Source organism: Tinamus guttatus, unplaced genomic scaffold, assembly GCF_059628265.1.
Source record: "Tinamus guttatus ecotype Peru unplaced genomic scaffold, ASM5962826v1 Tinamus_guttatus_pri_ptg000459l, whole genome shotgun sequence".
NCBI lineage: Eukaryota > Metazoa > Chordata > Aves > Tinamiformes > Tinamidae > Tinamus > Tinamus guttatus.
The window spans coordinates 3430464-3458209 of NW_028288993.1; the positions used below are offsets into that span (position 1 = coordinate 3430464).

The following is a 27746-nucleotide window of genomic DNA, read 5'->3' on the forward strand; positions in this document are numbered from 1 at the left end:
TTTGCAAAATAATTTACATTTATGTGTATACATAAGATTACAAAAGCATGCAAAAGGTAGCCATATACTCAGTAATGACATAAAGGAAATACCAACACTTATGATTTTACAAAGGTGTGAGATCAGAGTTTTCCTAAAAGATGTCAGTATGAATCTAATGAACTTTGCTGAAGAAAGGTAGATAGAAAGACGTACTACCTACCAACTAAAGCAGTTTTAAAAGTTGTTTTGAAATTATATCAAAGCAGTTGACTCCCCAAGATAAATACCATGTATCCTTTGAGTATGCATTGTGCATAATGCAGCTAGGACATTCCATGGGTTAGCTAAAAAACATTTTTTCCCATGTTCATACAATTTATTACAAAAATCTCAATGAAAATTAGTGTTACGATATATAAAACGTTCGTACATGCCACCACTCAGCTGACAGATTAAAAATGCCCATGATAGAAGTTTTTGCAAGCAATACTTGAAAATATGAAGACAAATCTTCAGGGGCATCCATGAAAGTTTTTGGCATGCATAGTGTTTATAATATTTTAAGGCACAATGATTTAGAAAATTCAGCTTCTTTGCATCACTGGTGAATCAGCGTCTTGTACATTTTCTCATACATTACACATATATAAATCACCAGAGATGAAGCTACAAAAGGAACCAAAGCACAATAGAAGTCAAGAATAAACTAATAATACGATACATAATGGTTTAAAATGGCAAATGAAAGTGAGGATACTGTGCAAACACATACATTTACTGTAAACAAGCCACAAAATCTTTTAGCATTAATCACAAAACCATTCAGAATAACCTAGCAGAAACACGATTAACTCCTTAAACCCATCACAATCACTAGTCCAAACAAGGTACTATATCAGTTTCCGTATCAAAAGGTATAGGGAGGGATTGCATACCCACATTTCTAAGTATGAAGACAGTGTTACCAAAAGAATCAAAAAGATACAGTATAACTTGATTAACATGGAATATATAAAATAAGCTGTTTTACAACACAATCTTCAGACTTTGTGTTTGCCTTAATGCAGGTCTTGGTCTGTAGCATCCAGCTTTTGCATGTGAGCGTTACCGTTGGGTCAAAGAAAAGAGAGCACCCATCCATTAGAGAAGTGTGCGCTGCTGCGAACGAGAGCGGAAAACAAAGAGCGTTAGCAAAGACAAACCCCAACAGTGTCACTGCCTCTGCAGGCACCCGGCCCTCTCCTAGCAAAGGAGCCAAATCAAGAGAGCAGAAAACTCAAGGCTTGACAGCAGGGAACTGCATCGGAACTCGAATCAACCCATTAGGATGACAATAGCAGCAATTTCTTGATGAAGTTTGGCCCCAAATATTTATCATAAATGTCTAATAAGAACAGAGAAATGAGAATCTATTTTTAGTGGCATATTTTCTTAAGCACCCACTCTCCCTTCACTCTGTGAGAACACACAAGCTGTGTTATGGCTCAGCTACACGGTAACGCACACAAGAAACCAAGCTCAGTCTATTGCAGGAAGCATTACTTCTGGTTAGAAAAGCTAAATTTAACACCACTGCTCATCTAAGCAGGGCTAAAAGTAACCAAGCTTGATGTTATGGACATACTGTCCTATAACACTGCTCAGATCTAACAGGAAAGCACGCATTCATACAGCAGCATTAATATGGCAAAAGAGTTAGTGTCCTACAATTTCAAAAATAATTGCTCATTTTGGATGTCCCCAAAGTTAGCAGCCAACTGAAAATGTATGCCATGGAGACAGTGAAATTCCAGTTGTCCGCAAAAACCTGGTCCCATCTTCAGCCTGTGACAAATTTGGAACTGGAAGACACCTCAAATTCTCCCATCACAAAACTATTCATTCAGAATAGGAAAAAAATGCTAAGTTTAAAGATTCATCTGAATGGAACAAAAGACCCGTTGAAGAACTACTCATCTGTAAAGCGACAGCACAGCCCGCCCACACTGCAGTGGCTAATCACAGTGGGGATGAGGACAGCCGAGAGCCAAGGTCCGTGGCTCCCTGTGGCACTCGCAGAGGGAATTCTGCTCACCCGGCAGTTACCCGATGCTCCCTGCAGGCCACCACCTCGCAGAGCGGAACAGGCGACGCCGAGACCCACTGAGGTGCCCTCGCGCCGCGGCCTGACCTCCCCCGGCACCGCACCAAGGGCCAAAGGGAAACTGAGTTTCTGCCCGTCTGCCCCAAAGGCTCCTCCCTGCAATGGCAGGTGTCTCCAAAGGAGCTGGTGACTCATGTTTCAGAGTTACAGAAAGGCTCGAGCTTCCAATAAACACGGTGACTCTCCTTGTAAGTGCACCCATTGACTGACACTACCAACACTGGCAACCCAACCAGCGTATCTGGAAGAGATACTTGGACAAGATACATTTGCACATTACTGCATTTCCAGCCTGGATTCATTTTACTGTTCTTTCTTCTTAACCATGTTAGGACAACACTTTATGATGTATTAAGTTGATACAATTCCTACAAATTTTCTCCCTGCTTTCATTACACTAAACTTGAGGAGTCTCGCAGCACAAACACTCGCCCTGACACACACATTCCGGTGGGTAAGAATCCCATGACTGTGCAGGTTGCAGCAGATTCAAGAAAGGATGGGGACGTTTCCTTATGTCCCTCACAGCTGCTTCCCGGAACATCACTACATCACAGAGAAAGTTCACATCTCTCCCTGCCCGCTTCTGTATTCCCAATGAGAGAAATTTGCTTTACAAGCAGTTACACTTTCTCACTGACCCAAATTCTTTTTTCCAAATAGCACCATTTTATGCTGGAGCTCCTGCATTTATACTGTCCAATCGCTAGCAGGAGTTTTGAGAACAGGGAGTGTTTTCACAAGGCTTGTGTCTTATGTTTAAATTATGCAGGTTCCATATCAGACACAAAGCATTTGGAAACTTTGCTGCAACTCCTGGAGTAATAAAAGAACAAGAGTACTGAATACCACACACGTCATTCTGCTAGCTAATTTTGACTCATTCTGTCACACACCCCCCTCATTTTGGCTTACTGTTATTTCAGGCATTTGCTATTAACTGCTTCAAGTTTCTTCCATTTCCTTTTGCTAGACTCTAGCAAAATCTTTTATTTCCCTGTAGAAACTGCCATCAGCCAAGTACACAGAGTTACCAGCTGGCCTTTGAACCATGTTCAGGATTTATCAGTAAATATAGTATGCTAATCAGCCTTAATATCCACTTAATATCAGGCTCCAAGCTCCAGAAAAAACAACATATAAAAATTGATCTGAAAATGTTTAGTTAGCAAAGGGCTGCCTGAAGCCCACTGTGAAATCATGGCAATTTTGGCACGAACTTGACGGGCCTTTACACATGCCCAGGCCCCCCAGCGCACTCCTCCCGCTAGGAATCCTGGCGGGAAGCATCTCCCTTCACCCTCTGTGGCACCCAGCACTGCACTAGGCAGAGCCACTGCACAGTCACTGCACAGTGAAATCCCGCTCTCCCCAAGGCATCTACAGAGCACTAACAAGCAAATAAGTACACTCCCACTCCCTAATGATGGCACCCCACAAAACAGGATTTCTGCAGTGATCCCTTAGGGATTTTAGGGATTTGATGCTCTATTCTAGAATCACTTAGCATCCCCTGCACAAGAAAAAACAACTTGTGCTTAATTTGTTAACTGAGCAAACATTTGCTACTCAGGTACAGTTTGGGTAATTATGAAAAAAAAAAGAAAATAATGTATTTTTCTACTGGGAATTTATTCCATCATTTTCTTTTTTTTCCCCTCTATCACACTGTTTATTCACACTCAGACAGTAACATGTGATACAGTGGGCTATGGGTTAATTTGTATACCTCGTAACCATGCCATTTTATCCATTATCCCATTTATGCTGCACTAAAGGATTACATGTGGTCCAATCTTCTCTGCTTTACATTTTGCAAACATTGCATCATTCCCTAGAAAACTTCGAAGTCTGCAAAGTAAAGAGAGTTTTGGCTTGAGGAAGAGGGGAGCATTTCCTCTCTCCTCCCTCTGTAACACTGCAGTTCTGGACACCAGAATGAACAGGAATGTGCTTTTCAACACGAGTGTATCCTGCACAGCTAGAAGAAATACACTGCGAGGGGAAAGCTTACCTTACAAAAACAGGCCCCAACAAACTCCTGGAAGTTTTGCACAAAGCAGAAGCAGAGAGATAAGCAGCATTCTTTATGAGCCAGCAGACAGACAGTATTTAGCAAAAGGAGGTTTACACATCCTGCTAATGTTTCAGACTTATGGAGCATATTCATAAGGAATATTTCTTCTCTACAGCTTTTTAAGTGACAGTGACTGGGAGGAGAGCTAAGTTACTTTTCTTCCCCCAGTCAAAGTTCAGAGTCAGATGCTGTGAAACAGCCAACGTTATAATCCAAGCACAACATCATCTTTTACTACGTTCCCTTTACTATAGGGAACACGACTGTTCTACCAGTTGGGAGCAGTGCGGACTGACAGGGATGTGTGAAAGATTATTTTTGGATGAACAAACTCAAATGAAAGCTTTATTGTTCTATACCTCAAGGATTATTAAAAGCTTTAAAACAAATCTACAATTCCCTAGCACTGATCAAAAATGAGTTGAGGTTTCACAGTGATTTTCATACAAAGAATTCCAAGTTTTATATGTATTAAAGTTACAGCCTTGCAAAGTGAGCAACTATTTTCATTTCACAAAGAGGCTGAAAGAGTTACAGGATGAATTAATGCTGGACTCTTCCGCCTCTCATCTTCCCCTTCCCCAGCCCTGTAACACTCAGGTGACCCAAAGTCACCTGAAGTCTCCTTAGCTCCTTGATTATAGTCAAGGCAGGGACATGCCAGCTATGAGGTGGCTCTTATGGTCACTGCTGGATTTTTCCATGCAATCCAACTTCATGTCCCACTGTCCCCAGAGCCACTTCTAAGCTCAGCACTTCAGTCATCCCTTAGTAAAGGAAAAATAGTGATTTCCATCAGGTGTCAGTTCTCGGAGAAACTGAAACTTGTTCAGCCTGTGTGCTCAGCTAGCATAAATCAAAACCTAGGAGAGCTGAAAGGAGGTGCAGGATAATGAAGACCATTTTTTCTAGCTAGAGAAAGAGCCACTGCTGGGTGGTTGTTCCAGCCACTGCACATTTGCTTCAGCTTCACATTCTCTAGGCTTTGAATTTTAGCTGCCAAAAGCTACAAAAGAATCCTTACTTTCTCAAATGACATTTTTCAGTGATAATTTCAGCACTCATCAGCATGGCATTAGAAGGCAGGTTGCTATGCCAATGCTTTGTGCTGCTTTGTTAAATGATTGCAATTCACTGGTAGGAAGAACCCTTTGGTGCCTTTACTACTGGTCTTATCAAGAACCAGAGCAGTATTACCAAGCTCAAGATGCTTATAAAGACTCATGGAAATCATGAGCTATACAAAAATATTTTTTAACATCCTACAGATATTTTAAGTGCAAGTTTTTTTTTTTTTCTCTGAATGCATTTCCCTAACCATGACTACATTTCCAGCTGGTTGTATTTGTTTTCCACAGTCTGGCTTCTGTTACTATTGTGTCCCTGTATGATCTCGAAGCTGAGTGGAAGAGACAATCCAAATTTGTAAGAACAAGAGGAGGAAAACAGATTGCAAAGCTACTTCTTTCAGAAACAGAGAAGGGAAGGATAAGATTTCATTTGAAAAAAATTCCATCCTTTCGTAACAGTTGCTCATCTCAGACAAGTCCAGAAACTAGTAAATATGCTGCTGGAGTTACCACAGCCTTGTTCCAACAGCCAAAAGGAAGCTTTTCAGAATGGAACCACCAAATAAAACTAAATCTGCTTTAGCTTTTGGTAAACTACTTATTCCATCATTTCCTTTCTCTCCAATCTTCAAGTATCTACAACATGACATTCCACTCCAAAACAGATGATCACGGTCAGAACTTTGTTTAGTTAGGTATCCACGGCTGTAAACCGAGACTGGGACAAACTATGCTGCAATTTGTTTTACATAGTATTCAGGCAATATTGGATATGGTACTCAGGAAGCAGATGGAATCTGGTGTCATTACTGGGAATACATCCTATTAGCCCTAAGTTAATGAATTTCATAGCAAATCAGTACCTAAAAATTTGAAGAAAAAAGAGCTCTGAAAGTATTTGTATCTTTAGTCATCCTGCTCTGCAAGCCATAATTATGGACAACTTTTACATTTAGGTTTCTTTTTTTTTTTCTCCCTCCTCTTTTTTTCTTCTCTGCCCAGAATCAGTTTAATCAAATTGAACTCCTCTGTAAAAAAAACTGAAAGCAGTACATAAAATTTCAATATCAAACGGCTATTTTCACAAGAGGATAGAACTGAAGATTAGACCAGGTTCTAAGACATTTAAGAGACTCTAAAGCTCCCACCTCCTTTTGAGGAAGCGAGGACTTCAAGTGAGACACCGCTATAGCCTACCCTGCCCAGTCAGCCACAAGAACTCTCTCAGTGCCTACACATCAGCTCTGCGAGCACAGATGTGAGTATAGAAGCTTGAAAACATGATTCAAAGACTCCTCTGTTTGCAGAATTTGTGACAGTAGGAGATGAGAGTTTGAATTACTTTTTTCCTTAACTGCTTCACTCAAAGATCATAGTACACATACCTGTAAAACCATCAACTTCTGTTTAAAAGGGAATCCAGTGGGTAAGTTTATTCCTTAGGAGACTTTTTTTTTTTTTTTTTTTTTTTTTTTTAATATAAACAGGAAGACTGAAGGTTCAAATAAAGGCAACAGAAATCTCCTTATTTTAGGCTTGGAATGTTGGCAGCTGCCACAGGGTCATAAGGGATAATATAACCCATTTTCTTCAAGCTTTACATTCCAGAAGACCAGCAATCAAAACTGCTAAACTAAAGTATTAAGCAATAATAACAAGAATCCTCATATCCTTCTACTTTTTATTACTGCATTTTTGAAAAAGGCTATGCTAGAAAAGCTGCATTTTTGAAGAAATCATGAATATTTACTACAAACTTTTCTTCTTCATTCACTCTGATTCTATCATACAGAGATTTTAACATCAGGGAAGTCTGTATTCAGTAAATGCAGCCAGTTTGCCTAATTTTATTTTTGAGGAAAAAAAAAAAAAAAACTGTATTAACTCAGCAGTCTACCCTAAAACACTCTGCTTTTGCTTCCATATAAGCAAAGTTTCTGAGCACTGCTTGCAAAGCCAGAGGAGCCAAAAATAAGACACCTAAGCATTTACAGGTCCTAAGGACAGCTGGAAAAGAAACATCTTTTTTTCCAGACCACCCAGAACATCACCCATGTCAATTTTTCTCAAACTACTGTAAGCACAAGTCCAGAGTAGGAAATTAAAAGCAATCATTGCAAAAGCCTTACATAAGAGGAGCATAAAAGTCAGGAAAGTCATACCTAGTGCACCCAGGTGTTAGGCATCTCAATCATCACCAGGCTTCATCCTCATCTGGGCTTGCATCTGGGCAATCATCTCCTGCATGCGGCGGAGCTGCAAGAGAAAACACACTCACATGTATAGGACCGGTCACACAACTGCTCTGTGTTCAACAGGAGACATCCAAAACTCAGGAACCTTCAGATCTTTTTTTTCATGGTAGAAGGCAGACCCTATTCGACTCTAAGAGCTGGAAGTGTTCACTTAAGTCATGTAATTCAGTACTTTGTTCTTCCCATGCCAGATTCTTTACAGCATTACATCTACATTTCACAGAAGCTTCATTAAAATTAAGAATTCAGTAATAAAATCCAAATATTTTTAAGATAGCTATGTTTGCAGACCTGTAACTTAATATCTAGTCTGGAAAAAACATATCCTTCCTTATACAGAGATACATTGCTCAAGAGAGTTGAAGCAACCCTGTTCTGATGCGAGTGCGTGGAACAGGCAGGAATCCCCAGCCAGGAATCATGTTCTCCCAGCTCCTCTGCTTTGCTCTGGCTAACCAGACAATTCCACAAGTTTTTTAGCAACAGTAACAGCCAAATCTGTTGACAGAACTTACAAACTACTTCAAAAGGAAAATAAAGCGATATTTACAAAATTTTGAAAGGCAGACTAAATATATTAAGCCCCAACTTTTTTAAATCTAAATGACAATATTTTCTTGGAAATAACTGCTGCTTTTTTTAAGACACTGGTAAATTCATTTCCTTCTCATAGGAAGTCTAGTTATGTAACATATTTTTCTCCTCAAGATAACATTAAATTAAAAAATATATTCCTAAAAGAGAATAAGAAACAGTAAGACAGAATTTCAAAATTTAAATGCAAATGCATCTAATTTGATTCACAGTTAAGTTAGTATTTCCTTCCAGCACAGCTAAGGAAACTGTGCATACTCAACTGCACATCTTACGAATTGGAAAAGGGACAGGCTGCAATTTATATGCATCAACATCATACAAAATACGAGTCCCTTTCAAATGGAAGATCACATAATAATCAGCTGTAATTTCATAAATTTTCATTACATTTCAAGAAAATAATTGTGTATTTCTAAAACACTATTGTCAGGACTTCTTTTTCTCTTTAGGAATAACTTTTCATAGGATGAGTTTCATTTATTTGGACTAGAGGAGAAGACAAAAGCCCCTCAAGTCAAAAAACAACGCTATGCTTAAGAAGTTACACTGCAGTGTCATTTAGATAATTGTATTAGCCACTGGTTCCTCCATTAGAGCCAGCATAGAGGAGTCTGCACCACACGCTTGGTGTCAAGCAGTAACTTCTTTAATTATTTACAAAAAAGCATCACAAACGGGGAATATTAACCACAGATTGCTGTAGTGCATTTGCTCCCTGGCCTCAGATAGAGCTTTTGGGAACAGCCAGCAGCTGAGCTGCAGCATCTGCAGTGCAGCTGGAGATACCAGAGCTTGTCTACACCATTCGGCTTGGATGCTGCTGTCTGTCTCCTGCTGAAGCTGCACAGGGTCCAGCAGAGGCTAATTCAGGTTCCCACAACTGTAGTGTCAGCTACGTTCAGACAAAAGCTTTACACAGGAACATACTGAGTGACATAAAAAAATCTGTAATAATTATTATATACCCATCTGCATCTTTCTGCTGAACACTTAAAGACCTCTATCAAAAAGGATGGCCTATTGCTTCATAAGAACAAAAAAAGGCAGCAAATGAATCTCAGAAATGAGAAAACTGAGCTGATTCCTTGGCCCAAGAAAAGAAAAAAGTTTCAGAGATGAGCTTATAAAAATGTGAGACACCTGGTCTTTTGACCTGCTCTCTGCAGGCTCACCACGAGCAGCCTGCTGGAAGCAATCCTACATGAGCCTTCCCAGGAGTGCTCCAAGCTGAGCCATGGAACGTTCCCAAAATAGAAACTCTTCCATCATCACAGGGAAGGATACTGCTCTGCATGTATTATGGTGATCTGCTCAAACACTGCATTCCACTACGAGGCAACATCACAATTTAAAAAACTACATATATCTCTGAATCTTACCTTTTTATTTAACTTTAATAAATTAAAATGCATTCATACACTATGAAAGAAATCCTGCCTTGCATATGACTCAAATGTAAGACGGGAGGAGCTCTCCTCTGCTCCAATATTGAGTAAGCTGGCAGGAAGCAGATCTTGCCTCTCTCTCTTCTCATAATGTTTTGAGATCTAGTGGCAAAGTGTTAATATTAACTTAATGCTAATGCAAACTCCATCTTCTTGACAGTTCAAAATGTCAAGTAACTACTGAGTAGTGCTGCAGTTATACAGAAATAGGACATTTTAAAGAAAATAAACATCTTGAGTTAAAAATTTAGAATTAAAAGTGAACCATACTGCTTCCTATCTGTAATGCCATTGACAGAAACCATAAATTACACGGTTTTGCCTTATGTATGAGATTGCATCTGAAATAATGCATTATTATGAAGAGCATTACACAGTGCAGACTGTCTGACCAAGGTGAGCGGCTCTTCAGGAACAACCTCATGGGTAACAGGAAAAGGAATGTTAAAAAAATAAAAAATCCACTTCCCAATAACAAGCCCCTCCTTCCCACTCCAAATATGATTATTTTTGCCCATTTTTTTAATGTAAGAAAGTTCACAAGGGAAGAGGCTGCAAGTATAAAAAATGATGGAAAAAAAGAAACTGCAGACTGTGGATTTTGTAGTACACCAGGATGTTCCCATGATACTTGCTGCTTGATAGAAATATTTTTAATACCAAAGAGTATAACTAATCTTGTTACGTGAGGACAAGAAAAACACTCCCAAAGTTACTATATAGGAAAAGGGGTTACCATCTAGAAAAATGCCTGGTTTTACAAAATACATTGACATTATAAACAGCAGAAGCTGCTGCAGTCATAGCATTGTGTTACACCAGCAGCAAGTATTGCTCCTTTGAAAAACAATTCAAAAGAAAAAACAATTACTCAAAAATCACCTTTATTCCAGTCTCCCAAAGATTGCCATTTCTAATTATTTGCCAAGATTTTTCTTTTCCTGGTGCTCTCCCAGGACTAGATCCACTTTACAGAGGAAACTTGTATTCTGTGCAGGCCCCTACATCTCCTCCCTCTACAGTGGAAAATAACATTCCAAAAAAACAAATTAAACTTTATAGATGTTCTTATTTCCCCCTGGTCTGCAGGCCTTGGTCAGCAGTCAGGCTGTCTCCCTACTAACACTTTTCATCTATTTTTTTTCTCCCCCCTCTTCTCCTCAAGAGGATACTTGCACGAATACCTGCAATTCCAGCCACTTACTCCTACACAGGAGCATTCCCCACATCCCCATCCACGTGCTGCTAGAGCTTGGGCAGGAGAGCACTTGACTGTCCCCTGCCCCATATCACTGATATCAAGTCTATTACAAGGGTTCTTGATGTCATCAATGAGTTACAAAAATTCAGCAAGGAGGCCTGAGAAAAAAAAAGTGCAAGATTGTGATTAATTCTTTACTGTTTGGCCCATTGCTCACAAACCTTAATGATGGCAGAAATTGCTATATAATCGCACATCTTTTCTCCTGAAATCTGGCAGCTTAAACCTTCATATGAAGGGAAAAGTGAGGCAGGGATATACAGGGATTTGCTCAAAGCAGCAGGGTTGGTCACTTGACAAGGGAGGGAAACTTTGTCCTTCACCGTTTGCGCGTAAACGTGGCCATAGCATTTTTCTGGAAATAGCACCTTTCCAAGTCTCGAAAATTTTGTATTATGAGTTAATTCCAAAATAGGAAAAGCATGACACGACACTATAAACTTTTCATTAAACATGGATTAGATGAGTCCATTTATATAACAGTGTCACAACAGAAATGTATTCAGAAATGTATTTACAGTAAGGAACATGGATACCCTTACTCTTATTTTCATTTCCCAATACAGAAAAAGGTCATCACTTGCAGATAAACAGAGAGCAGAACCAGACCGAGCAATAAATCCAAAATGACAGATTAGTAGTTCCAAATGGCTGAACTGGGGACCACATCCTTTGGCATAATAAAAGATCATTTAGCAAAAGTGATGCCTTGATAGTGATGATCCTGGCACTAACCCAAGCATTCATTCCTTCCAAGGTTATATAAACCTCACAAAACTGTAAATAGAACTTCAAGCACCGCTACGATGGGAATGCAAAACAGGAGGGGAAATGGATATTTGTTTTCTCTGCAAAGGCCCATGGAATGCAGGCCCATTTCCTCTGTGCCTCTCTCCTCCCCAGTCTGAAATTTAGGATGATTCGGAGATGAAGGGATTTCATACCAGTTTATCTACAGAAGATTGAGCAAAACTTCTTGATCTCTTAAGGACAATAGAAGGCATAAGTTAAAAAAACTATTTGTTTTTTTGAGTTCCAACGTAATCCTTTGCAACTTCAGCAGCAGTTACTCGGAGCTGATTAATCCCAGAGGGAACTTCCCGAGATTGTCTGCCAAGAACTTCATGCCCTTAGCTATATTACATAAAAACTACACGACACACATACATTATAGATGCAGATTGGCAAAGAGTGGCCAAAGTGGACCAGCACATAATGATGTGTCTCCCATATTAACTCATTCCAGTCATAAGAGAATTTTTTCAGGTATAAGCCTGAAAACAATTAATTCTATAAGGATTAAACTTCCATTTAATTATTATGTATGTACAATGTACAGTTTAAATAAAACAAGGAGAAACAGTTATCACTGAAGTTGTCTAAATCTATTGCTTGAGTTTTAGAATTACTAAGAGAAAAAAAAAAGTTCCTGGCATTCTGAAGGTCTACAGATGTTTAGTACATATCTCAGTAACGGGAGGCAGTTAACTGGTGTGCAGAATAGTTGCAGAATTTTCACTGCCATAAATGCATGGCCACTACATGTGTTTATGCTGATGAAATGGCGTTATACAACGATAAAAATGCAGCTGTCTCGCCCACCAGTAAATCACATTATTAACTACTATTTATGGTGATGAACAGCACAAAATTTTCCGGAAAGGAAATGCAGAAACAGCTAATTATGCCAACATGGCAGGTAGTCAGGATTAGCTATTTTTAAACCTGGATGCTATAAGGGAAAAAGGAAATGGACAGACTGAGATACCTATATTTCATATACCTTAAAACACGGTATCTTTTATCTAACACACACAATCTCTCTCATGTTTTACTTCTTTCTCCAAATCAATTTCTGTATGCGTTGAACTTTTTAGCCATGCCTTCCCCCATTTATGGACCTGAATCCAAGTTCAGTCGAATAGAAAGAGAAAACAATGCCACTCTCAATTGGCAAGTCTCATGTTTTTCAAAAAAAACAAACAGTTATAAGCACTGGCAATGCAGTACTTTAATTTAAATGCTGAGCTAACAATTTCCGAAACCTTAACAGCTCAACATAAAAATAATAACCTGAAGAGCTTCCTAATAATTTGAAACCAGAATAAGACAATAGAGTGAAAACACCAGATCTATAAAAGACTTGTACAAATATTAATCTTGCAGATAAAAATTTAAGATGAAAAATATGCAAGTCATTATGTTCACAAAACAGTTAAGGAATTAGAAAAAGCACAGAATCATGGAAATTGGTCGTTAACTAGTCGCTATTAACTAGTCCATTAACAATTAATTCTCCATTAACTAGTCTTGAAAGAGTCCTCTCTTTTGTAGTTTTTGATAAATGCCTTTTACATTACAGCGTTTACCTTAATTATAGCATGGGATGTTCAGATTAACATTTTCCACTCCATAGCAAAAAGACAAGGAGTTTTTTTACTGTAAAGGTGCTTGTACTAAACAATGATAGCAATATTGCTCTTTACTGTGGTCAGTCTACCCCAAGATGCTATGACTAAAGCAGTACATGGAACTGGCAAACATAAATATAGTACTTCAGTACTTACTTTCAAAACTGGAAAAGATAAGATACCTACCTACAACCAGCATTCTACAGGCTACTTTCTAGTATCTGGCTACTGCAGTTTGTAGGGGCAACTTGCACAGTCCCTTTAAGTCCCTATTTTTCACAGCTCCCATCTTACACACTCTGCATACAGCAGTTCGTTTTGAACACTGAAATCAGAACAGCAGTTCGTTTTGAACACTGAAATCAGAACATGCCATGTTATATAAAAAACAATTTTAGAAGCTTCCTCTTACCTCAGCCTCTTTCTGCTGGAGGATTCTATCCTTGTCGACAACTTCTTCTTCCACAGGCCTATTGAACAAAACACCACATTGATAGTATAAAATACAGAAGAGAAAAGCTCCTAGAACAGATTCAGGATTTGCATTTCAGGTAATACAACAGAAAAAAAAAAAAAAAAAAAGGCTGCATGCATTCTCACAGGCAAAGAGAAAAAAAATGCTTTAATGTTATTTTTGTGAAACACCATCCTGTACTTTGATAGGCTTTTTACTCCCATCCTCTTTCCTCCTCAATTCCATAAAAATGTAATTTCTCCACCAATAGGTCTATACATACGTATTTTTGACCATTCAAATCAAGAAACTTCCTCTGCCATCTACCTATGGTGCAGAATCAGTCAGAGAAGCAGCAGAGGAATAGCTGTGAAAGCTATTTTTCCTTCTTTAAAATTAAAATGTTTTCCTCAATACTTAAGGAACAACAATAAAACCAAACAAACAAACCAAAAAAAAAAAAAATCAAGCTTTAAAATAAAGCAGGGAAAAGAACAAGTGGAAAAAAACCCTCAAGTCTGTGTTGCATCGTCCTTGGCAGCATTAGGTTTGCCAAGGACAGAAACCTTACAAAAAAAGATGCTACAGAAACAGATTGCCTGAGCTAAACTTCTCTCCGTAGCTTCCAGGAATCCTACCTATAAGGCCTATTCCCATATGCCCAGTGAAGTTTATTTTTTCCAAGTGCAGACTACCAAATACGAAGCTAACCTCCTTGCTGCCCACTGCTTCTTTACACACAATTTAAAAAGCACAAAGAGAAAAATTAGACCAGATATAAAACCAAGGATATAATTTGCAATCATATTGCTTAGCTAGTCATTACTCCTTTTTAAGAAAATGTTTCATACAAATCTCCAGCATCCCTGCAGAGTGAAATATTGGCAAAAATAGGGTTAAAGGAAGGATTAGTAAGGAGGAAGAGCAAGTCCTATCTCACAGTGGGGAAGAGCAGAGGCGGGAGCCCAAGGGCTCACACCCAGGTACTCACTTGCCCGTTCTCTTTAGCCTCTCCGAACGGAAGTTCTCATAGTGCAAATCTTGGGTCACCTCCTGCAGGTCCTGCATGTGCGTTCTAGAACATGCAAAGGGCTATTAAACACTTTGTTCTTATTGCCAAAGGGAAGAAAAACACCCTTTTATCTTCTATTTTTGTTTCCTATGATGATTTTTTTTAAATTGGAAAATTATTCTTCACAGACCAAGTCCTCCATCCAGCTAGCCAGAACACTGATATCATGTTCATTATTCTTTTGTACCTAAGTGCCTCCCTTCAACATTCCTCAGAGCCAAAGAACACTGTAACCCTCTTGTCCACTTGCTAATTCACAGGAGCTGTTTACATCTGTATTGGCAGCACAATAACCTTGCGAAAACTTATTTTTCTAAAAAAAGCTGCAATTTGTAAAGTATTTTTGAGTGTTTTAAGCGCTATTTAGTACAATTTGTAACCGAGAACTAGGTGGAGCTCCCTGGCGACCGCAAGGGCCAACATTGCTCAACCGCAGGCAGGGCCAGCGCCGCAGCCCCAGAGCCGCGAGGGGCGAGCGCCGCCAGCAGGGGGCGCGCGCGGCCGGCTCCGCCCGCACGGGAGCGGCGCCCGGGAACGGCCGGGCGGGGGGAGCGCAGGGCAGGGCTGCCCTGCCAGGCGGCGGGTCCCTGTGCCCCAGGGAATCTCATAGAACCATAGGATAGAAGCATGGAATGCTGAAGGTTGGAAGGGACCTCTGGAGGTCATCTAGTCCAACCCCCTGCACACGCAGGGTCACCTGGAGCACGTGGCACAGGACTGCGTCCAAGGGGGTTTGAAGATCTCCAGAGAAGGAGACTCCACAACCTCTCTGGGCAGCCTGTTCCAGGGCTCTGGCACCCTCATGTCTGAAACTCGCCCTCATATCTGAAAAAACCTTCATGGATTAATCGCTCTAAACAATATTTTAAAAGCCCCTCTGTCCCACTAGCTGCACTGTTAAGAAAATAACCTGAGTTTATACGTAAAGCTATAAAATCAGAACAGCTAACGTGTGTCACAAGTATGTGCCAGTGTAAAGTACTGAGAATATTTTCCATAGTGACACTTCAGAGGATGGCAGCACAAACCCAAGCTGACTGGGAAGGGAAGAGAGGGGGCAGCAGATCCCCACCAGAGGCAGAGCTAGTCCCGAGTTAAGGAGCTCAGGCCCTCCGTCCTCTCTTGGCTCGATAACGGAGTTCTGCCACCGCAGAAGGAAATGGGATAGTTTTGCCATTACTCACACCAGCATTGTGCGCAATTTGAGGAAATCATTGTGCTCTGGATTTTCAACTTCAACAACTCCCCAAGGATACAGACGGCCTCTGATTTTTTTCCCCTTCACTTCAATAAGTTGATTGGATCCAATAACAGCAAAGGGGATGCTGGCCTAGTTGTGAGAGCAAAACAAGTTACTGTTAGGGTTTTTTGTTTGTGTCTTTTTAAGAAAGCACAGAAACACATTTAGGTAACAGAATGGAGAAGGAGAAAAAGAAGTATTGACAAATGCATCAACTGAAAACCCTTCTACATCAGCCAAACCATAAATCCTATTCCGAACCCTGCAGCCTCTCACTATTAACACCTGCAGTTTCGTTAGGGTTGGCTTGACTTAATGGCACAAGGGGAAATGACGCTGGGCTGTAGGAACACTCGACTCACTCGCCTGTTGTTGCAGGAGTTTGGGCATAATGTGTCATCTGACATAACATCATGCGTGGAAGGCGGCCAACAGAAACATGCTTCAGATACAGATTAAGTAGCTGGAGACTGAGAATTTCAGATATATTTTCCTCATATCTCTGCCTCTAGTCTCACAGCATAAAAAGAGGAAATTACTTCATTAAAACCTTTATTATCTGGTCTAACAAGAGGAAGATCATTAATTAGTATAGGAACCATTGAGCACATACACACACACTCTCTCTTTGCTTGCACGTGAAGCACACAACAAATCGCAGTTCCTGGGGAACAGCTCCTTACATTTAAAGGAGGAAGAGGGGAGAGAGGAAAAAAAAAAAAAAAAAAAAAAAAGGAGATTGAGAAGAAAGCCACAAGATACCCTAGATACCCTACAGCCAGAACTCCAGTGAAGCAAGGACCAGAACTGAGAAGACTAACTCGGAGCCAAGAGTATTTTCCTAAAGAAAACTCAAATTTTCAATACATATTATAACAGTTCAAAGCATCTGCAAGCATACTATAACTTTAAACTATTTAAAATCAAGAGAGAGCGAAACTTGCCTTCAGAACCCTGGTTTGTTCTTTAAATTCTTCATCTTCATCAGAATCTGCATCAGGGAGCTGGTAAATCCTAATACCATGTTCAGAAATCTCATCCAGAACCTGAGTGTTAAAAAAGAGAGAGCGAGAAAGAGAGATTGATTTTATTAGGTCATTAGGTTGAAGTAAATAGATTGATTTATGAGTGTCACATCTAGAGAACTCAGAATATTTTTCTGCTCTAGCTGGTTTGACAATGCCTAAAAAAAAGTCGCTAGCAGAAGTTGCCATGAGTTCTTTGATCTTATGTACAAAACTACCTCACATTGCATTAATTTCATGCTATGAAGCAAAAGAAAAGTAACGTAAGTATTTTTTCCATTTTGTCTTTATTCAGCAGAGACTTGCCTCTCAAGTACATAAATACCCTAGGAAGAACAGCTTGATGTAGAAAACCCAGCAACCTGCAAATTCAGAGATGTAGGAAACAAATACTAAGTGGGAAATCAATCACATTTTTTAAAAGAAGAAAGTAAGTATTTTAAAAGAGAACAAAATTTGCTGAGATGAACTCTGAATTATACTATTTTTAATAGATCTATTTGTGATACAATCTGTAAAACCAGAAACAGATAAACATTATCAGCAGCTCACCGGCCCATGCGCTCAGAGGGAAAGAGATTCACTAGATACTTTTTGTGACATTCTTCACGTAAGTTTGCACGTGTTCTTAATAGTGCATTTTTCTCAGAAAGAGGCCTAAAGATTTGCGAAAACAAAATAGCAGGAAGGAGCGTGGAAGATAAATGGAATAAAAAAAAAATCACAGCAAGTCATTAACCAAATGCAGATTTACGTAGAGGAGAAGGGAGAAGCTGACAAAAACAAAAGAACGATGACAAGAAGCAGCAAGTAAAGGCAGGGAATTTGGAGAACAGATTCATTAAGTACAGCATCAAAACCATGCAGTCTATGTCAAAATATGTTTTCATGTATTTGATATGTACAAAAATTGAAAGGTCAATGTCTACTGTCAGTTGAACTGAAAAGACTAAGCTTATGCTCCACTTAACGGATTTTGAAAGCTCTCTCCAGTCTAACAGGAAAACCAGTCATACAGGGTTTTCTTTATTGTTACTAATGTCTGGGATTAACACAAAAAAACTAATCTGTATTTCTGTATACATTCTTTTCCTAATGAAATCACTGCAGGGGTAAGCAGCTAGCATAATCCCAGGCCTCTAGCAGTTTCAAAATGGGGTACTAGTCAATTCTTTTTCTGAATCTTAAGAGAATGTTTCTACTGCCATCATATTAAAAAGAAAAAAAAATAGTAAAAAATTCCCAAAACACAAGATTTGCTTTCATTAAAAAGTGTGGAGGGATGGAGAGAACATAGGGAATGTTGAGAGTGCAGGAACTCTCTCTTCAAAGATATCTTGAATGTCTTAACAGAGAATCATTAACTGTGCAAGCTTCCTGCATGAGGATTCCAAAAGGTAACGCGGGGGCTGTGACTGCAGCCCCGCAACAGGGACACGCATCAAACAGCAGCATTACTGCAGTGCTGAACTTGTTCAACGGGCAAGGGCTCCTGCTGTGATGGCAACCAGTAACCACTTGTCCAACTAGAATTTGATCTAAACTAGAGTTTAAATAGCCGTTCAGAAGAAAACAATCCCTCACACGTTTAGAGGAGAAATGACCATGCATGAACCACAGCTACTGCCATGACAATATCTTCCTGACAGGTATATAAACATCACACACACACCCCAAGTACCACCTGTATCAACAACTACAACTATATTGTTTAAAGAAAAAAAGAAATTAGAAAATAAGTTTTACCAATAAACAATTAACAGTTTTTGTTAATGCTAGCTCAATTACATTTAAATCAATCAATGTTAATATTGTTTTGCAGAATGGAGGAGATTTAGACTGTCACCAAACGGTAAGAGACCATGCACAACTGGGAGAGGGGGGCAGCGCTGCAGCGCGTTGCCTGTAAGTAGCTGCATGAAACAAGCAAGCACATGTAACCTGACTGAGATCCTGGAGATAAACTCAACTGAAACAATAGCGGGAAAGCCAACAACAAGGGGTGCTAGAATAATATATTACAGCTGTTAAACCTAGTGCTTTCCTGAAAGGAAAAAGAATTGCAATAAAAACAAACTGTATTTTATACTCCTAACAATGAAACAGCATTTTGCTTCTGCAAATCTCGATTTTATTGGCCTCAGAGGATTCTGTGTTCCTAAAGATTAGCCTTCCCATGGGAAATTCAAAAAAAAAAGTCAAAATATTAGCTCCCCTCTCATGAAGTCATTCTTTTGAGCAAGTTTCCTTAGCAGCCTTGCATGGCCCAGCTTGTGAAACTGCCCTGCATTTCTTCCCACTTAAGAGTTTTAAAAAATAACTTTGAATTCCAAAAAGACAAAACAGGAATTACTCCAAGCTGGGTTTCCTTTGCAAGCTGATTTTGCTGCTTAGTGCAAAGCATCAAAACAAAAACATTTTACTTTAGATTGATGGCCAAATGGCAGAAACATCTAAAAAAAAATAAAACTTCAAGCTGCGTCAGCAAAGTGGGATTTTGATTCTTATTCTTGATTAGAGATGCTGTTAGCCAAGATGCTTTGAGTTAAAACAATATACAGCAGCAAGACTTTCAAAGCTTTGGAACCACATTATACAGTTGAGCTAGTATAAACTCAGTTTTAGACTGACCTTTGCCAGGAGGACAAGAATAATAGGGACTACCACTTACCTGTTTCCTAATTGCTCTCTCACCAGGCTACAGCATAAAAGCTGTTGATCTTTTTATAGTTACCCAATGTCTGAACAACAATGCAGCATCCACATGTCTTAGTTCGGAATGTTTTAATAGACTTTGTTAAAAATAACATTGATCTAAACTACAAAGAGCTAAACGTGAATGGGCAGAAACAGAATATTGCAGAGAAAGGATGCCTTTAATCTGTTCATCATAGGACAAATAAACCAGGATTCATCTCCATCTTCAAGTATACAGGCACTGTAAATTCCCAATCTAAGATCACTTGCAGATCTGTACCAAAAAAAAATTCCAAACTCACTTCAGGAAACTGGTTTCCTTGCACTACTGCTGCATTTCAGCTCATATCCTGCATAACAACACCCAGCAGCATGTGCGCTATACTGTGTTTGACCCAACAAGGGGCCACCCAACAGCACCAACAGCAGGCAAAAGCAGTCCAGGAAAAAAAAAAAAAAAAAAAGACCCAAATGCTGGAACCTGGTGAGATTTCATTCCTTTCATTCCATTTAACCCTGCTGTGAACAGACTCCTAAAGCATTTGGTGAAGTATACCTGATGTCAGGGAAATCTTCCACCTCACACTTGCTGAAAGTTAATTCTAAGGCTAATATTCACCACTCTTCAATTTACTCTGTGTTTGGCTATAACATTATATGGACTGCAGTGTTCTGATGACCAAGTGTTAAACCTACCCTTCTCTTCAGCCTCTCTCTCTCCTTCAGTGTCAGTGTGTCAGCCTTGGCAATCACAGGGACAATGTTGACTTTTCCATGAAGAGCCTTCATGAATTCTACATCTAATGGTTTCAGCCTGCCAACAGGGAGAAAAAATAATATTAAATTATTATTTTTTTAAACAGACCAAGTATTGTATTAACAGTAAATATCATTTATTTCAAGTATATACACAAACAGCATGTCCAGCATCATGTCCAGCATCAACTAAGAGCACCTGTTGATCAGCCTCATCACTGCAGTTGTAAGTGCTACTCTAAGACAAAGTGGGTATTACAAGCTCTTATGTTTCTGGGTGTAATGGCGACTGCTTCAAAGCAATATTAAATGCTAACAGCTAAGGTGACAAAACAGAAGAGAGTATTAATCTCAAAAGATTATTTTAATTGCATCAGCTACCTGATAGAGTAGGAAGTAACTTCACTAACATGAAAGTTAAGCTTCCAGATCCTGAGCTCAAGTAATGAACACTTATGAACCCTTAGGATATGGCACACCAAAATACAAGTGCTTTTTCTTACCCATGTCCAAAAGGAGAAATGAAGTAAAAGCAGCAATGGACTCTGTTGTCTATAATGTGGCGCCTGTTTAGACCACTCTCATCATGAAGGTATCTTTCAAACTGGTTGTCAATGTACTGGATAATTGTTTTGAAGCTGTGGTATGGGGGGGAAGAAAAAAATCCAAATCAGATTTAAAATAATTATAAAAATTATTAAACAATAAGGGCAGCTTTTATTTATGCTTTTATTAATATCTCTTTGTTTTAAAACTCAGCATCCCAGCATTGCATCTTTCACTGAAGAAAATATTTTGACAATGCAAAAAGATTTTTTCATGGCAACCCCGGAGTATTTATTCTTATGTCTGCCTGCAAGTGCTCCTCTACCCATTGGATCAAAGGTCAAGTACAAGCACAGAAAAATGCACTTTGATGAGAGATGTGACAAAGCACAGGGTTTAGGACTTTCTTTTTCAGAAGGGTGAGGATTTGTTTTTAAACCAGCTGACATGTCCCAAAGATCCCCCGGATTTACAACCCGGAATCCAGAGCTAGGTTTCTATAATTATCATAAAATTCTGATATTCTAGTCTCTCCAAATCGAGTCAAAACACATTTGCAAGTCATATACTGAAACACTGCAAGATTTATGAAGCTATTTTTGTTATCTTACAGAATCCTTTTCCACTGACAAAGAAAAAACTACTTACTTTAAGACACTTTAAACTACTCAGTTCAAGACATTTTAAAAGGTGCACCGCAAGGACATAAAGGTATCTAAAGTTTGATCACATAGATTAATTAGAATAAATAGTAGTGATTAAAGAGAGAAACGAAAACACAGCACATTACTAAGAAGTTGCTTAACATATTCCAAAGCACGTAGACACCTGCGAACAACATTACTATAAAAGGACACTTTATATTGCAGAGGAAGGAAAATGAAAACACTGATGCAGATAAGATTAGGCAGATAATTATGTGTCAGGGACATATCTTAAACTACTTGAGGGAAAAAAGTAAACAGAAAGCCTACATGAAAAAAAAGTCTCCTTTGTTGAGAAAATGCTAATTTGATTAAAGAAACTTAAATAAGGAGCAAATGAGAATACCGAAATACTTAATTACCAGGAAAATGAACACATAATCATTGCAAAAATCATGCCAGGCACCCAAGTTCATCGCAGGGGTGACTGCTCTAACAAAGATAGTGAGAGAGGCTAATAGGGATGATGGAAGAGACCCTGGTGGGAATTTGATTTTCCAAAGTCAAGTAAGCCTGCGGATCTGGGAAGCCTAAATCCATGACAGAATAAGTAAAAGTATTTAGAATGGTGTAAATTCTGCAAATATAAGTCATACTACAGAGAAGATACCGCAAAAGGGCTTCACTAAATGTTTTTCAGCCTGACTGTTGCTTAAATATTTAAGAACTAGCATCCTAATACCTAAATATATAAAAAGGAGATGATTTATATTCCTGTTGATCTTTAGATACTGTCCTCTTCGCTGGTGAAAGGTAACAAGACCAAAGAGGTATTATATTAGGACAGAAACCAAGCACAAACAATGGGAAAGCAACTATCACACATTTCTCTGGCAATGCAATTAGTTTACGTGCAGTTCTCTAGCACTAATGGTTATGATTTTCCTTATAAATACGGCGTTAGTGTCCTGTACCTCCTGACTTCCGGGAAACACCTGGCTTACACCACAGTGCAGCCGCTGCTTAGGAGATAGCACATCCTGTATCGCAACAGCAAACAGCACAACCGCCGCATTTGAGAAGCCCATTGGGGGAAAATGAACAATATTACCAAGCTGCCAAAGAACACAAACCCAACCTAACCTAAGCCAGTAAAAAAAGAAAGTTAGCAGCAGCCAGAAAGCCATATCAAAGAGTGACCTGTGACACCACAGCGAGGATGAAACGAGGGGCACAATCAGCAACATCTAACAACCTAATTAGCCTGTAGCCTGTTGTCAGTCATCCTCTTACTGGCTACTTCATACGCAGAGGCGGGACCAAATCTTTCTTCTTTCTTTTTATTGTTATTCTCTTCTGCCTGTTCATAGATGTTACTTTAAGGTCATATTTTTTTCCCATAATGGCAATGTGCTCGCACATGGCAGACCCTTTGTGGGCTTCTAACCTCCCGCTATAGAGAACTCAGCCAAAACATAATCTACATTATAGATTTAGTAAAATATATTCTCTAACAACTTATTTGACAATCTAATATTGTTTTTCTTCCGATCCAAGCTATCCATTGGACAATCTCCTGCCAAATTATCATTATTAGCAATTCTTCTGTGATGCAAAGTACATAGAAATTGGCCTCAAATGCAATCCTTAAAATTCAAATTTTAAAAGTAAACCAATTAATGAGCCCAAGGAACAGAAACCATATATGAGTAGAAAATGTACTCAAAAAGAAAGGTTCCTTGAGGCAGTAGCAATGATTGCCATCTCCTAAAAGCATTGTGCCAGTCTGATGATCTTCTATCTCTCTCCTCAAAAATCAGTGTCAATAAAATCCATCACCCTCAAGTAGCAGATATTCTGCATAAGTTGCAACTTATGGAAAAAAAAAAATACAAACTTAAACCTAGACCAGCACCATCTACTGGTTAACTGTGACTGCAACAAACGCTGACGAACGAAAGTTTTATGAACATGCTGCTTCCTCTGGAGTAACAAGGAAGGCAGACAGTTGTACTGGGTTGGTCTTGACTAGCGTTCGGAACAAACAGTCTATCCATCCAGGTTAATGAAACATCCTGTAAAGACCAACAGACTTGGCTGAAAACAAACTCACTTGTGAGCAAATACTTTTCTGTGAGTTAAGAAAAGAGGTATAGAAAAAGATTGCATATTTTTGTATTGTAGTAATCAAGTATTATTCGTTCCTAAAATGTACTTTGATGTCTAAGGACTGCACCAGAAAACTAAGGTAACACACTCAATTGTTCTACTGAATCTGAATCATCACACAGTGACTTTAGGAGGCTTCTAAAGAAGCAGAGGGAAAGAAAAGGGGGAAAAAAAAAAAAAAAAAAACGACCACGTAAGTCTCTAAGAAACATCTTACCAGAATAAACACAGGGCATTAGAGCACAATCAACAGGAAAAGCCCTGTGCAACACAATGCACTGGCTGCCGAGCTCTGGCCTCCAGCGGAAGGAAGCTCAAGTCAACAGCGCGGGAAGCAAGCAAGAGGCCAGGAGCAAGACTGCACAGACTCAGGCCAGGGAGCTGCCTGGCTAATATGCCAAAGGTCCAATTATTTGAACTTATTAACATAGGAAAAGTAGAAGGAAAATAAAGATAAAAATCCCACTGCAATTTCACTTTCAACCTTTCATTTAACAGGTTTCACAGTAATGCAATGTATCCCAAAATATCTTTGCCCCCTTCATTTTGGCTGAGCTTCTACAGTAACCCACAGAAAGAAAAAACATGTGTGGTAATTAGATTCTTCAGAATGCTCCAAATAATGCAGTACCCTGTCAAGAAAAGACTACAAAACATTTTATTAACATCGTAGGCATTTATTTTATCATCTGTTTGCTTCCTTCGAGGTCTTTAAGTTATACTGAAAACCTCGAACCATATCAAACTCCCACTCCTTTGCTCGGTGATTCTTTGTTTGCATTAAGATTCCCTCCACCACCACCACAAAACATTTCAAAGGGGCATGTGAAATAAAATTGGATAAAGCAAAGTAGTATTTACACACATACCAGTCCTGGCTGTTAATGGCATCTCCATATCCTGGTGTGTCAACTACTGTTAAACGTAGTTTGACCCCTCGTTCCTCTATCTCTACTGTAGAAGCTTCAATTTGAACTGTTCTCTCTATTTTCTCTAAATGAAACAAACACTTTAATTGTTATTACTCTTATAAATGCTTCAGGAAAAAGAAATGTGGGGGAGAGGAATAGGAAATACTACTTGAAGTGTATTAAAAGCCATATGACATAGAAACTACAATCTGGAGGGTTGAAGTATGGTTAGATGACAAGAAAAAAAAAGGGGGGGGGCTTAATGTGAGAAATTGTCATTAGAATGAAACAATATACAGCAGAAGAACATTAAATAGTTAGAGATATGTGCTGCAGGAACGGGAAGAGCATTTACCTGCAGCTCCAGGAATATAACGTTCTGGATAAAGATCGGTCAGGAACAGACTGTTAATTAAAGTGGATTTGCCCAAACCAGACTCACCTGCAAACAAAGCAATTCAAGTAATTAAGCACATACGCCCTTTTTCTTCCACACCCTTAAAGTAAAAATAAAATAAATAATAAAACACACTCCTCTATTACCAAACCCGTATAATGGAGGAAAAATAATTCGTTCATCAGGATGCACCCTAGCATTTGAGATAAAAACATCAAAGGTTCAGCTAAACAGCTTTAAAAACACAGGAAAAACTAGCCCTTACTGTTTTTATAAATGTTACATGAAAATGCTAAGTTTACTGTAATAGATTTCATAATAAAAGAGCAAAGGTCATACAGCACTTTAGATCTAGAGATAATTTACTTCAGGGATGTACAAAGGGGTTTTGTTTGTTTCTCATTTTAACTTATGAAGTGGAAAGCTGCAACTCTACTGAGGACAGTTTTTAATTTCCTTTACCTAGGAATTGAAGCTGAAACATTGTTAGGAGGGAGAAAGAATAAGCAGTAACAAATCAACAGTCCAGCTTGGCATTATTACACTTAGGGTACATAGACTCTACAAAACACGCAACAAGGAAAATAATAAAAACCCTTGAAAAGTCACCTGAAAATTTCTATCATCCTAAAATTTCAGGTTATACAAATTTTAAAATTTTGGTGTATGTAAAAATATTAAAGTTAAACCAGTAAATGCAATTACTAAAGACTTATTTCAGAAAAAAAAAAGGTTTTATTCTAATTCAAATGCTCATAAGATTCAGCATTTAGAAAAATTGCCCAAGTTATTTTAGATGTTATTAATCTAAAGGTGGAGAAATAATCTGTATTTATCATCATGAAATACAAGAAATAAATTTTACTTACAAAAATTACTTTTTTATTGTACAGACTTTGTTAAATGCTGTTACTAAATAATCCCAAACAGTACTATAGAGCACAGAAAGAGCTTTTTACATTCTTTTTAAATTCAATCACACAACTCCAGTGTGTTACAAAAAGATGATACTGATTTGGACTCCTGATGCAATTCCCTAACAGTATATTGCTTAATGAAAGTATAACTCAATGCATCACTTAAAACGGCCTTGCACCTTCTTCCATCAAATGCACATACAGACACTCTTCACATAAGAGAAATTCAGTTTACTCATAAGGGTAAGTCAGTTTACAACAGGAGAAACTACAAGAATAGTATCACGATTTCAACAGCAAGACATTCACTTTGTACAATAAGGTCTTTGTTTGGAGAATGGAGTCAAAAGAAAGATTAAGCAACTATTTCTAACATCTGATGATGAGTCCAGAACACAAGAATGCCCCGTTAGCTCAAAGTCATCATCCTTAATCACTATAAATATCCCCTCCTAAAAAACATGAAGAAACAGTAAGAGAATTAATTAGTGTATTTAGAAGTTCAAAGTTTTTCTTCTCTTTATCAAAAGATTTTTAACTAGAAACACATATATGGCTAACGTGAATTAAAACTTTTTTCGTTGTTTTATTTGTCAAAAATATTTAAGTAAGTCACATACCAACCACCATTAGTGTGAATTCAAAGCCCTTCTTTACAGACTTCCTGTGGACCTGGTTAGGCAGATTAGCAAATCCCACGTAGCCTGCTGAGTCAGAGAACTGACAAGAGAAACAAAGCTGAGTAAAATATGAGATCCTCTTCCCTGGCCAAAAAGTTGAAATAGGGTTCACCTGATCTTATAGCCTGAAGCACTAAAGCACACAAAGGACATGAGAAAACAGAGAATGAGGTTTTTTTTTTTTTTTTTTGCAAGGCAGAACTTCAAACCGGCCCATTTGCTCAGGAGACTGATGCAAGTAGAGATTTAGCAAGTACCTTTGGCTACAAACAAAAGTTTCTCCTTGGATAACAAATTCTGCAAGCTTACAAGAACATGCTATCATTAATCTAAGGCTGTAAATCCTACTTAAAAAAAAAAAAAAAGTTCCTACCTAGATGAAAAAAGTGTGCATTAAAACTGAGTATTTGCATCACCATCTTCTATAAGAAGAAATAATGTGCATGCTTGTATGTAGGAAAACAGAAACACTGTAAAGGAATGCAAAAATAACCAACATGCCATCAAAGATGTTCTGCTTGTTGGACAGTTCATCTTTCTTAACATTGTTAAACCTACCTAGATGGGCAACAGTATTAGAAATGAACATCTGCCAAGTGAAATTTCAGGAGGTGAAAACATCACTGGAAATGATGCCTGGAATTACACACAAGCTTTTTTTTTTTTTTTTTTTTTTAAACTAAAAAATTCCTTTTAAGAAATATACCTGAAGCAATAATGTATTATTTATTCAGTTTTAACACTTAATAAAAACAAAAGTACTTTCAGAAGCTGAACAAATGCAAAACAAAATGTTGGTTATGAAGATATCTATTTACCTTTACTTTTTCACCTGATTGAGACATGTTTCGTCACTTCAATTTTCAGACACTGGAAAATAAAATCCATAGTGTATGTGTTAGCTGACTTGAAGATTATATAAATTGTATTTTGAGCTGATGAACTGAAGTGCATGTAATAACCACATTTTAGAATAATAAAATGCCACATATTAAAA

At 38.5% G+C, this 27746-nt stretch overlaps 1 protein-coding gene across 1 annotated transcript; it reads right to left on the reverse strand.

Annotated features, from left to right (window-relative positions):
* Nucleotides 1–27597, reverse strand: LOC104571662 (septin-2). Its single transcript, XM_088532324.1, has 12 exons — nt 27568–27597; nt 26690–26789; nt 25111–25197; nt 24714–24837; nt 20989–21123; nt 20426–20543; nt 16952–17053; nt 15952–16097; nt 14687–14770; nt 13654–13711; nt 7435–7528; nt 1–1140 (listed from the first exon to the last, which is right to left on the reverse strand). Exons 1-11 carry the CDS (start codon nt 27592–27594, stop codon nt 7460–7462), a joined length of 1050 nt encoding a protein of 349 aa, XP_088388450.1. The 5' UTR covers nt 27595–27597; the 3' UTR covers nt 1–1140; nt 7435–7459.
* Nucleotides 27598–27746: the final 149 nt, after the last annotated feature.

Bases quoted from the DNA above. Each gene is read 5' to 3' on its own strand.
- LOC104571662 (XM_088532324.1), bottom strand. From the start codon at position 27,594: ATGTCTCAATCAGGTGAAAAAGTAAAG. The intron at 20,544-20,988 runs GTAAGAAAAAGC...CCCTGTTGGCAG, and splicing joins ATTTCTCCTTTTGGACATGG to GCTGAAACCATTAGATGTAG. The intron at 14,771-15,951 runs GTGAGTAATGGC...TGCATGTTCTAG, and splicing joins AAATTGCGCACAATGCTGGT to AACGCACATGCAGGACCTGC.